Here is a 12,334-nt window from a genome sequence, read left to right as displayed (position 1 = left end):
CCATTGCTGAATTTGAAATTGTTACGTAATTTTGGCCATACAATAACAAAACTGCATTTGCGCATGTCATCTTTTTGGTGTAATAAAGTCGAGTCTTATGTGAACAGACACTGTTACAAATCAATGGAAGAATTATCGTTCTATCGCTGCTTTGTAAAATTGTTTGATCTGAAAAATCCGTTTGTAAATCTCGCTACGATTAAGTTCGTTGAATGTTCATTTCATTATTCAACAATGTTTACTGAAGAGCTCTTTCCGAATTTGAAATATCTGAAATTGAAACTGAATTATCATTATGCACCACTGATTGTGCCCCATATGCCGAATTTGTTAAGATTGTCTTTTACACCGAAGGTTATAGCAGCCCATGAGACTTATAGATTAATTCATGAGAATGAAATTATCGAATTTTTAACAATTAATTCACAATTGGAACGATTAAAACTGCACTTGCTGCAAAATCATGGACATAGAATACTAAGGTGCATAAGCATACATCTTCAGTCGCTTCGAAAGTTAAATTTAATTGTCCACAAAGAAACGATATTCGAAACTACTCACGAATTGTTTCAATTCGACAATGTCGACGATTTTCATTTGCGGGTGCGTCAACAAGGAATAGTTTCACGAAACCCATTCGTTTTTAAGAAACTTAAATCGTTCAGCGCCACCGACTGTATCTTTGATAATGATAGTATGGTGGATTTTTGCGACAAAAATGAAGAGATATCAAGGCTTGATATTTGTAGCAACACTTTGCTGACCTTTCCAGGTTTAGAGCTTACTATCGCAGAACGTGTTCTATCGACGGTTGAAGAGCTTAGTTTATTCTATGTCTTCGATATTTCAATAAAACGTTTTCTTGAAATTGTGAAACAAAGTCATAAATTGAAAAAATTCCGTTTGTTTGGTGAATGTCATGAATCATATCAAGACATGTGCAATGGAATCGCTTCAAGTGTACTTGAATATGAAGAAACAACCGGATCTTTAGACAAAAGGTTTAGCGGGTGTATTTATACTGTTAAATTTCTGCAGATGTTTTTTAAAATCTCACATAATTCTACAGTAATGAAAGCTTATTTGGGTGTTAAAGAGGAAGAAAATAAACCTTTGTATGTGGAGTGGAAAAGTAAGGGAATCGTCGGCAAAGTCGTCAGCGAAGATGATCTCCTGCAATTTTGTGTGTGAAACTATAATGAAAATATTGAACTTTCACTAGAAAATTAAGATGAAACATACTTACATCTTATAGAACTAGCGATCTTATTTGCCTAATAATACATTACAATTGTAAATCAAAGATCAATCTAATTTTAAATTTAATAATAAGTAGCAATCTGTATCATTTGATTAGAATCGTATAGTTTCTATAGACTTACGCGCAGATTAAGTGTGAAAGCTTTGAATCAAGAAGATGACATAAATTCAAAATGTTTGTTTTGGAAGTTTTTTTTAATTAAGTTGTCAAGACCAAAAAGGCATACAACATGAAATCTAGATCTTCATTTGGTAAACAAAATTTTTGTGTAAATAATAACCGATTTGACCTGGATTTTGCTTCAATACTTCTTACCACTTAAAAATATGTTAATCTCATTACTTTTCTTATTAAACTTTACTTTTTATTTATAAGACGGTGCTTACCTAAATGCCAAACTATATTTTAGCATTAATTCGAACCATTCCAAAAGATTATATTTTCGGCCGTTTGTAACATATCTGATAAAGTAGCGCATAGAACGTGCACAATAAATATTTTTTGTAAAAATAACATTGATTTTTCATTAATTTTAGTATACTTTTATAGTAGACAGATAAAACGCCTCTTCTTTTAAAGCTCAGTATGCAGCAGACTGGTTTTTTATTATATGAACAAATTTGTTACGAGAACCGAGAACTTTGTACTACTCGGCTTCGTCTCGACGAAACATACATGCTTTTGCAAAAATAATTGTCACGGTATACAAATAGATTGTGGAAATTGTTCTCGCCACTACCGCAAAAATTACCGATACCACTGCCGTCGAGTCGGTCTTTTGATATACGAAATTTAAAAATCAAAATCATTTGTTAGGAAATTTAAATTTTCGATCCATGTCCGTGTGAAGTGACAGAAGACCGACTTGCCGACAGCGTCAATCATTGATGGTCTTGTGAAGTGCTGCTTCAAATCCACAATCTATTCACACTTGTACTACGATTGAGTGGTTTACATCTTGTATAGCAAATAACTATTTTCTGCCATGAAAACCACACGGAAAGTTTCGAAAATTTTTAAAATTTAATTTCACGACTGGCTTGGCTTAAATGTTTTAAATGATTAAAAAAAATACATTTAAAATAAGACGATTTTGTCCTTTTGAGCATTGGATATTTTTCGGGGATAGGGGTGTCTCTATCCCATCCCAATAAATACCTTTGTCTATATTGCACAGTGTAAACAATAGTATTATAAAGAGACAGAGTGTGGCGAGCATTTTTTCGAGTAGACATTGAAAATAGTCTTGGGTATCTCGACGCTAGAAATAATAAATAAATGACGCTGTACTTACGCCAAATATTTATATACAAAAGGTACAAAAGTATTTTCGTGAGATTAAAATAAAATCATAAAGAGCAGATTGACATAAATAATACGCAGAGGATTTCTGATTCAGTTATTAATTGCAAAAAAAGACGCTTTCCACAGCACTTCTAAATATAAGCCAATTCAAACAATTTCAAAATCTTCGCAATTTTATTTTATTTATCCCTATTTTTATTCGTAAACACAATTTTAAAAATTTATTTTGACGCATGTGCATAATATATTACACATTATGCTAAAATATACTGAACGCGCCAGTATATTTTAAATGTGTAAGCGTAACATAATTCGAAACGAGTTGACATCTCCTTAAAAGATACGAAGCTACCAAAAAAAGCGAATAATAAAATGCTAAAAAGATAGCCAACCGAAACAAATGCATAACGGACAATTATACTTAGACCTGAAGTTGTTCGTATCGAAGTTTCGTAACTTAAAGAATTTATTAAAGAGCAAAACTCACATTTTCCAAGACATTTTCACATAGTTTAAATTTTAACTAGCAAGTCTGTTCCAGCTGTATTATTCTGTATACGTGTATGAGTACGCCTTACGTTTCCGTAATAAAAAAAAATCGTTGCAGAACTTACGCACTCCCATTTACGTCCTCTACAATCAAATGTTTTGGCGATCGTATTATAAGTTAGTGCATTAAAGAAATGTCCGCTTTGTATGGGATTTGTTCTGAACTTTTTCCATAATATTCTGATTTCTTTGCACTGCTTGATACAAATGAAATATAATTTATTATCCTTTGCACCAGAAGTTGTTCCATTTCTTTTTTTTTAAATGTTATCGGCGGTCCTGGTAGAACACGCGGAATATTATATTTGATAATATAAATTCAATTTTTAATGCTCAGTTTGTTAGGTCAAAGGTCTACTAAAAATTATCTGGAAACGTAAACCAATATTTGAACGTTATAATTGATTAATATTATAGAGAGCAGTTTACTTCGTAATAATCCTTGACGATAATCTATTACTTCTTTTGTTTATAGCATTTCTTAGAGCTGTTGATACCAAGTCTTGTATTTCTTTAGATTTACTTTACATTTCAATATTTTTAAAAGAATACCAGTCGAGTTCATCATTTATGTCATTGTTGTCGATAACAAATGATAGACAAATCTGAAAGATTAGTTTTGACACGGAATTTAAACTTTGAATGAATGAACGAATTAAGATGCTGTGCTATCATACTATGTCATCACTAATTCCATGTTGAAATTTTCTTGGACTTAGAGGCGTTGTATAGACGAAAGAAAACCAAACCCACAACAATCACTAATTCCTTCTTATTATGTATGATATTACACAACGGAGAATAATAACCATCAGAGTATAGACAAATAGCTATGAGCTGAAGCAAAGCACCAAGCAGGGTAATAGAAAAAAATAAAGTAGGTAATTTTGGCAGTGTCAAATGACATTTTTATTTTATAAGATTTTTACACTCTTAAAAATGCGGTAAGAGCCAAGATATATTCGAAAAATAGGCACGAACGTTCTTTCAATGAAAATATGATCACTGAAATGTACATTATTTTAACAAATAATCTAACATCACGTTAGCAGTCTGCATATAAATAACTAAATTACGTAACTGAATGTAAATTCTTTAATAAAAGTTAAATGAAAACCCTTCGCAGTAACCACTTTTTCGTTTTCAAATTTGCCTCCACTGCGGCATCTCACGGCGACTCCTGTCTAATGTAATGTAAATGGCAACTCGATCTAAAAACTACTTTATTTGACACCAAAAAATCTCTATTACCCTGCTAGGTGCTTTGGCTGAAGTCGTTCTTAAAAGGAAGCAATACATATGAAGGAAGTATAGAACCAGTGGAAATAACACGACATTCACTTAGTAAAGTGCTTACTAGTCAAATAGACAAAAAATTACATGAAGATATCAAGAGCACCCTATACATAACTTCTTTTAGGAAATACTCACAGACCGTCAGGCCGATACATCCCATGTTAGAGTTTAGAGCAGAGAACTCATTTCTTCCTTTCGGATAAGGATGAAATCCGCGTAAGATTATATGAGTTATCAAAATACACTAAAATACATGTAGCCACAGTATACAACTGCTTGGAAACTGTTGTTTTGACTAGTGAATCTTAACTCTTGGGTTCGGCTTGGGCCATTTCTAAAGAATTTTTGCTAATGACAAAGGATTTCAACGATTAATTGACACACGTTTAAAACAGCTAGGCTATGAAGTAATTTCCTTTGGCGGTCGTACTTAAATAACATGAAACGTGAGCATAAGCATATCTTATTCCATCGACTGTAAGGGTCTTACATCAGGGTCTTGATGTTCACTATGCTGATCTGAACTAATTTTGGAATGTCTATTGCTGGCAACAGGCATTCGTTTTCCAAACTTTACCAGACTAATGTGACCAGTCCTCTTGGGTTAGTAAGGTTCTTTGACTGAACAGTGATTCTGAATGTGTTATAAATGGCTTATGCTTATTTTTGAAGATTTGTCCATTTCCCATGGTATTACCTCCTCACGTATGGCTTCGATTTTGATGTTTTTTTTCAGCCGTTCTAAAAGCTTTATGGCGTGTATGTTAAGTCATGAAACCCACATCATAAGGCACAAAATACAAAAACTTTCTGTTTTACAGTAGAGGGGTAAATGTCAATTATTTTTGGGTGTTTCTCAATGTCATGTCGTCTTTCACTTTTATTGCTTCTTTTTGAAAACGGTTTGAAATCACTGCAGTGCATTTGGGCAAATATTTTAAGTTGTACAGGAGTGATACAAATGATCGATATTTTTAATGGTCACCAAATTCCTGTGGTTCAGTCTCTTAATCTATGCCTCCAATTGTATTGTTTCTTTTTACTGTCGTTTTGAACTCATTGCAGCGTCACGTCCATTTTGTTTATAGATTTTTGCAGTTAAAATAAAAGTGTTTCGATGTCTTTTGATAATTTCAACCTGACCCACCAACAAGGTGGGGCCTAGTTTCTAAGAAGCACACTAGAATATTGAATAATATACGCCTTCGATGACTTGTCAAAAAAAAATCTTTTTATTCATAGATCTTTGTTTGTACATAACAATCAACAATGATTATAATAGAAATTGTATACCTTGCTCATAATATATAAATTTAGCATAAAAAAGTGCTACAAAAATTAGGCTCCTTATAGTTTTCAAAAATGTTTTACATCCTTGCATAGAAAGTATCCCTTCCGCCAAAAAATCACTACAAAAAAATATACAAAAACGCTTTGTTTGTAAGGCAAAAGTTAAAGTGATTTTTAAAAAAATGGTTCGGACATCAATCCGGAAAATTTTTGGTTTTCACAAAATTTACGAAAAAAAACTTCCAAATTTCATCAATCTAAGTACAATCAAATTGCTTAACCGAATAACATACTTTATTAGTAAGGAATGCCGATTTGCGAACCTATTTTCTATTCAACGTCGATCGGCTTGTGAACTAAATAATGCCATCGATTTGTATAGTCTTGTTCGTTTGTACTATTTCCTTTACAACTTGAGTTAATGAAAAAAAATATTTTAACAAAAACTGCGAAGAGCAATCTTTATGGGTTCTTGTTGTGCGTTGGACATAGGTTATATACAACGCGAAAAAAAGAGTTCGAACATTGCCCAGTGTCCTTTTTTCCATGAACAACATAATGCAGTGATCTGACCAGATTTTGAACAAGTCTCGAACTCAAGTTTTTAACAATTCAGGTCAAAATGGTGTTCTTTATAGATGTATTAAGTACTTTAGAATAGGTCGGCCATAGGCTGTGATTAGAAAACAGAGTGTAATCCCTTCCAATGATTTATATCACATTCGTTTTACAAAATCTTTTCTATCGAAATCATTTCAAAAATTAACGGGGTTTGAACATTGGCTTTTACGAGAATCTCCAGGTTATTGTTAGGATTGATTTGAGGCATTTCAGGAAATGTTACACCTAAAAAATGTACTTGATCTTTAGACCTTTTCTGAAATGTATGGCTAAAAAAGTCATTGCATCCCTAACAATGAGGCAGAATCAAATGGTAATTTTAAAATTAAAATTTTAACCGATCCACATTACGGGTCCTCCGTCCATTAACTTTTCGGTCATTCGGATACCATTGGTTTTCTAAATTTAAAACACAAACGATGAACAACTCTACAAAAAACATTGAATTAATAAATATAAATTCTATGGAATCTATGGTTCGCTGTTTCTCATTTAAACCACTAAAACAAACTCTATCCCCTAATTTTTTTTTGTAAGTAAAAACATTTTGAACATTGATTTCGCTGCGATTTATATGTCTAAAAATAATACTTTTGTTTGAACATAATGTCATCACAATGTTGTCGGTTGGATGGTGGTTCGCTCAATGTTTCGTGGCGGAAACGATAAAACCTTTTGCTGTCAAGACGCCTCGGCACCGTACATGTACTTGGTATCGTGTGGTCCACAATGGTCGCGATGATTGAATGTTTAACTCGTTGAGGGCTTCGCTGGAGATGATTTCTGTTGGAATGTAAGAAAATGGTAAAGTTAGACTCTATATGGGTAATTCCATGGTTAATTGTGTTGGCTATGTTTTGCGGTAACAAATCAGTCTATAAATTTTCTAATACTCAGGAGACACAGTGCTTTCATACCAACAAGAATTGGAATTTTTAGCCTGCGAATTGTGACTTGTGTGATCGCAAAAGACGGCGGTTAGTTGCGTTACACGTTTGTGGCTTTTCGACATATTTTCACCAAATGTAAACTGATTTCGGTGAACTTTTTTTCCCTGAAAGCTATGGTCAAGACGCACAGTTTAAGCCCAATATAAGGTTGGTAACCCAAAATTTGTGGGAGATATGTCTAAAAAAGTTATATTTTTCGGAGGTCATTAAGAGCCAGCAATTTTTTTTCGCAATTGGTGGTTGTTGCCCCACAGAAAATGTTGCTTCGGCTCAAAACCGTTTAAAAAAATGGTTACAATTTTTTTTTCGAGATAACCTCGACGAGTCAAAATTCGAGGATGACACTTATCACCACTGGGAAGCAGTTTTCACCTTCTTTACTCACCCAACTAACCTAATTGACTCAAAGTTATTTTTCTCGTGAAGTCATATGCTGTAGCTTTCGAATGGCACCGATCTTCAGTTTTTATTGGAAAAAATGTAATTTCGGCAACGCTTGAGTCGAAGTGTTTTTACCTTACTTCAAAGAAGAATGAACCAAAAATCTTCTAAAAAAATTTAATTTCGTGTAATTTGGAGCAATTGTGGAATTATAGCGTTCACATCTACAGGAAAACAAATTTACAAAAATCATTTGAGATTTATGGAGAATATCTCGGAATGTCGAATACAAACAAACACTTTTTGGTCATATCTCCCCGAGACCGCATTTTACAATGACCTCATATTGCAAAAAAAAGTTTAGTGAAATCGGTTCAGGTTTCGTGAAATAAACTAGAATTTTCAAAAATTTGCTGAAAACAAGCATACATTTTTATGGTGGTATCTCCCCGACCACCGACCTAATATGGGGCTTAAACGACGCGTCTAGTTAACAGCTTTCAAGGAAAAAAAAGAAATCGCATTTCAATTGGTGAAAATATTTCGAACAGTCACAAATTAGCTGGAATTACCCATTTAATCAAAAATTCAAATTCGATTCTCAAAAAGAGGGTTTCAGACTCGGTTAGGAGAAAAAATTTTCAGGCAACGTTCGACGCAGAACATTATTTTGAGCAAAAATGTATTCTGAGACTCTAATAGTATATTACTTCCGAGGTTCCAAGTTGTGTATTTGATAAGTGGGGTGTTACAGCCCGACCCGAAGGGGAGGGCACTTGTCAAATAACAACTTGGAACCTCGTAAGTACAATGCTTTACGTGATTAGGCAATGAATTGTAAATGAAAATGAAGCATGCCGTAACACGTAAAATGATTTATTTATCTCTAAAAATCATTCGATTTCGAGGACATACCGTATTTGTGTAGTGATATTTTGCGTCGATTAAAAACTAGGTACCGGTACTTGATCATTCATATATGACTTGATCCCTCATGACTCGTGTTAAGCGAATAATTTTTGATAAGTCGGTTAAAAAATTGATGAATCCGATACCATAACTCGCCTCCAGTTCGTGCTGGAAGCCGAAATTTTTTGTTTTTTCTAAATTACGCAGCTAGGTAAGAAGGACCTAGATGAAAGCAAAAGTCTTGATCTTGAGAATGGATTAAGAATTACTCGAGCTATCGTGGAAACAAGCGTATCGTTACGGACATTGCAAGTGAGTTTCCGTCGCAAGACTCTGACTTTTAGTCAAGTGAATAATTTGACTAAAGCTCCGCCACGACCTATTTCGCCGTTATGAACGAGGAATAAGAGATAAGAAGAAATAATATTCGAATCACTTGTATACCTCCACCAAAGCTTAATTGATATTGCGTTTCACTCTTATCAATTTACATACAAGTGTAATTCTACTCGTTTTGTACGTCATCACAGAAACCGAATAGTCGAAAATATGTGCGGTACAAAGACCTTAACAATCAATTTGAACTTTGAGCTTATAATAAACGAAAGAACAGTTCAGGACTGTTTAGGAATCGCGTTAATTCGGAGTGAATGAGCTCAGTGAAATGCTAGAGACACAGATTGTCAAAGGGAACTCTTACGTAATATAATACGATTTAGACAATGTTCTTAACCGCTCCTGAGTTTGTCATTTTTCTTTCTTTTTTTCATGTTAATTTTAGCGTTCTGTCTTAGGGTTGCCCATTAGCTAGTTTTAGCGTTCTGTCTTAGGGCTGCCCCCTAACTATGTGCCTGACAAGATGTTTTACTTTTCCCTGTATTCTACTAATGAAAATTATGAGATGATTTGGCGGCAGACTTAAATTTATGTGCAAGGATGATGCGGGATAGAGAGGAGTCTGAAGTTGCACGATTTACATTTTAACATTAGTCGATTCAACAGAGCATTATTTTTGGAAGTGACAACTGACTTCCGTTAGAAATTTTCAAATTAACGTGCTTTGACGAGTTATCAACATTTCTGATTTCAGATAGTGAATACACAACCAGTGAATCAGCAAATCAGATCTATAGGTGTTCTAACTATAGTTATAGTCTAAAATATTGTAACTTTAATCATAATCAATCAACCGGAAAGCCAGCGACTTGCGGATGTTGTTATCTACATCAACTGACAGAGGCCATCAATGCATATAAGATATATTAGCATCAAGTATGATGCGAAATGTGTTCTAATTTCTTGACTTAAAAAATCTCAAAATTCAAATATTTTGAACCAATTTTAACATAAATCTAAAATTTGTATTGATCAATAGTATGCATGATGCATATGCCCTATGCCACATATGGAATACGATTATCACTTAAGTTATAATTGGAACATCGATTTATGTGAACAACAATTTTCGTAATTAAGCTACTTGATAAGGATGCTGTAGAAGTTGTAGATTAGAGTAGTGATCTTACCTTCAGGATCCGAGTGTGTCAACAGTTGAATTTCATTTTTCGTACAGAATTCCTGCAGAGATGGCGGAACAACACAGCATGCTTTCAAATTGATCTGCGCTATCGTTGGTTTCACTGTGCTGCTTTCGTACAGTTCTTGAAACGATTCGGTATCCAAATCAGATATACCCAATTGACAGATCTTCTTCTGTTGCGCATAGTCTTCCAATACATTCCACAACGATTTCAATTCATTTAATGCATTTGAATTGCCAACACCCCATTCTAATACTCCCTCCTTTCCATCTACACTGTTTGGTGTATCTGGCTCCTTAATCGATCCGTTCGATGTGCCGTTATGTGAACCGTTTCCGTTTGTTATGTTGACCGTTTGTTTTGGATGAAATGATAAGATCAAATTGTCCAAGTAATTGACACCCAGTATCAAGAGTAGATTTTCTAGAGCATTTTCCAGATGCTCGACGGAACTGTTGTTCAGAAATACCTTGGCTCCAATTTTCACTTCTTCTCGTTTGAATTCACTGATTTTCTCATTCAAATCGTCGTTGTTTCGAAATATTTTACCAGTTTTCTTATATACAATTGGATCGTCAATGGTGGCCTTCAAGCAATCGAATAGCTGTAAAATAGAAAAACAGTCGAGAAAAATTAGAGAAAAAACGCATTAGAATTTTGTGGTGTATTTTTAGAAATCAATTACAGTCACCATTGACTACGTCTATGTGTAGAAATGCTCGTAAGTTGTAAGCCGGTCTATCTACAGTAAAAGACTGGAACATAACATCTCATTTAGTGTGAATATTGATCCGCCAGATCTCTCAACAACGATCTAATATTACACCGTTCAGTCGTGTGTTAGTCAGAGTAAAGAATATTTTTATAAGAGAAATGCGACACCGTCAAGTATATCTCAAACGCCCAGTACACACGTGTTTGAAGTGTTTTGGTTCATGTCGACTCTCATTGACATTCCATTGATTAGGCATGAAAAATTTCCATTGTTTTAGGACTGAAATATTTTGAACGGGAAACTGTTTTAATGTGAATTTTAAACTCGATGTTCTTGATAAAAACTAATTAAAACTGACAGGCCTCTATATAGATACACACAAACCTTGGGGAGTGTTATCTAATTATTTATTTTTTTTTACATTGTCACTTAAGTGATAAGAAAAATGTTTGTTGAGAATGTTCGGGAAATACAAACATTAAAACATGACGTTCGAACCAGACTATGTTGCACTATATATACGACTATATGGTGCTGAGAACACACCGTTTAAAACTTGTCACGATGAAATGATCATTATGAAATCGTTCAACCACATTCATTGCGCAATAAATTAATTAATACAGAGTGCGAGTTGACTGGCAAGAATCGATGAAAATAGTACGATTAGCATGACGTCATTTTAATGTATTTGTATGTACGATATTGACCTTGACAGTGAGTCCGTCGAAAGGGGGTTTCTGGTTTCACGAACATTACATTGCATTAGGAGCAAAGAGGAAAGCGCCGATAGAATTGATAACATTCGCGCTATCTTAGTTCTATTTTTAATGTTACCGAGTTTCCGCACTCAACACTCATAGTAATTTGTCAGGAACACACATTCCATTTCGTGGAATCGTGAATGAATTGCTGAATGGTTTCAATTACCTCATCTTCGGCCCGTTGTCCAACTTTTTTGTTCACACTGAGAATGTTTCCAGTGCTAATTATTACTTTATCCATGTCGGTAAACATGATTCCAAAATATAAACTCGAATGTGATTAAACTTGATTCTGACTTTGCGCGTACGGAATTTCGCAATTTTTTTGCTAATTTTACTTTGCTTTTTTTTCTAAATATCTTTCTAAAAATTAATTTTTATCACACTGGTCTACGTTTACAACAACTGGACAGAAATTAAAATTTTACTGATGAGAAACTTCACAGTTGGTGGGTATATATTATGAATGTAGGTATGTTCTTGCACATGTGTGTGTGTTAACCTTCTGCGCAGACATTTTCTTACAAAAAGTGACATTTGCGACAAATTATTTTGTACTAGAAGGTACTGACATATATGTATGAAAATCTATTATTCTTGTCTTGGCAAAAAATTCATATGTGCGCCGAAGATATGTAAATGATGTAAATGGATAGGTTGATATTGTTTACGTCCTCTGTGGTGATCCCTGATCCATACAAGTTTTTACCACAACAACTGAGAATATTATAATTTCGTTTCCAAACTCGAAA

General features: G+C 34.0%; 1 protein-coding gene across 1 annotated transcript; it reads right to left on the bottom strand.

Moving 5' to 3' along the window:
• Positions 1 to 5,625: 5,625 nt before the first annotated feature.
• Positions 5,626 to 12,069, bottom strand: LOC119086077 (glutamate--cysteine ligase regulatory subunit). The gene is made up of 3 exons (XM_037196652.1): positions 11,749 to 12,069; positions 10,089 to 10,707; positions 5,626 to 7,105 (listed from the first exon to the last, which is right to left on the bottom strand). Exons 1-3 carry the CDS (start codon positions 11,833 to 11,835, stop codon positions 6,966 to 6,968), a joined length of 846 nt encoding a protein of 281 aa, XP_037052547.1. The 5' UTR covers positions 11,836 to 12,069; the 3' UTR covers positions 5,626 to 6,965.
• Between the last annotated feature and the right edge of the window lie 265 nt (positions 12,070 to 12,334).

Source organism: Bradysia coprophila, chromosome IV (assembly GCF_014529535.1).
Source record: "Bradysia coprophila strain Holo2 chromosome IV, BU_Bcop_v1, whole genome shotgun sequence".
In the NCBI taxonomy this organism is placed as follows: domain Eukaryota; kingdom Metazoa; phylum Arthropoda; class Insecta; order Diptera; family Sciaridae; genus Bradysia; species Bradysia coprophila.
This window is presented reverse-complemented; position numbering and strand designations above follow the sequence as displayed.

What these genes read in the sequence shown, in the direction of transcription:
- LOC119086077 (XM_037196652.1), bottom strand. Translation starts at nt 11,835, where the DNA reads ATGTTTACCGACATGGATAAAGTAATAATTAGCACTGGAAACATTCTC. An exon ending in GACAACGGGCCGAAGATGAG is followed by an intron (nt 10,708 to 11,748) that starts GTAATTGAAACC and finishes TCTATTTTACAG; the next exon opens with CTATTCGATTGCTTGAAGGC. An exon ending in GACACACTCGGATCCTGAAG is followed by an intron (nt 7,106 to 10,088) that starts GTAAGATCACTA and finishes ACATTCCAACAG; the next exon opens with AAATCATCTCCAGCGAAGCC.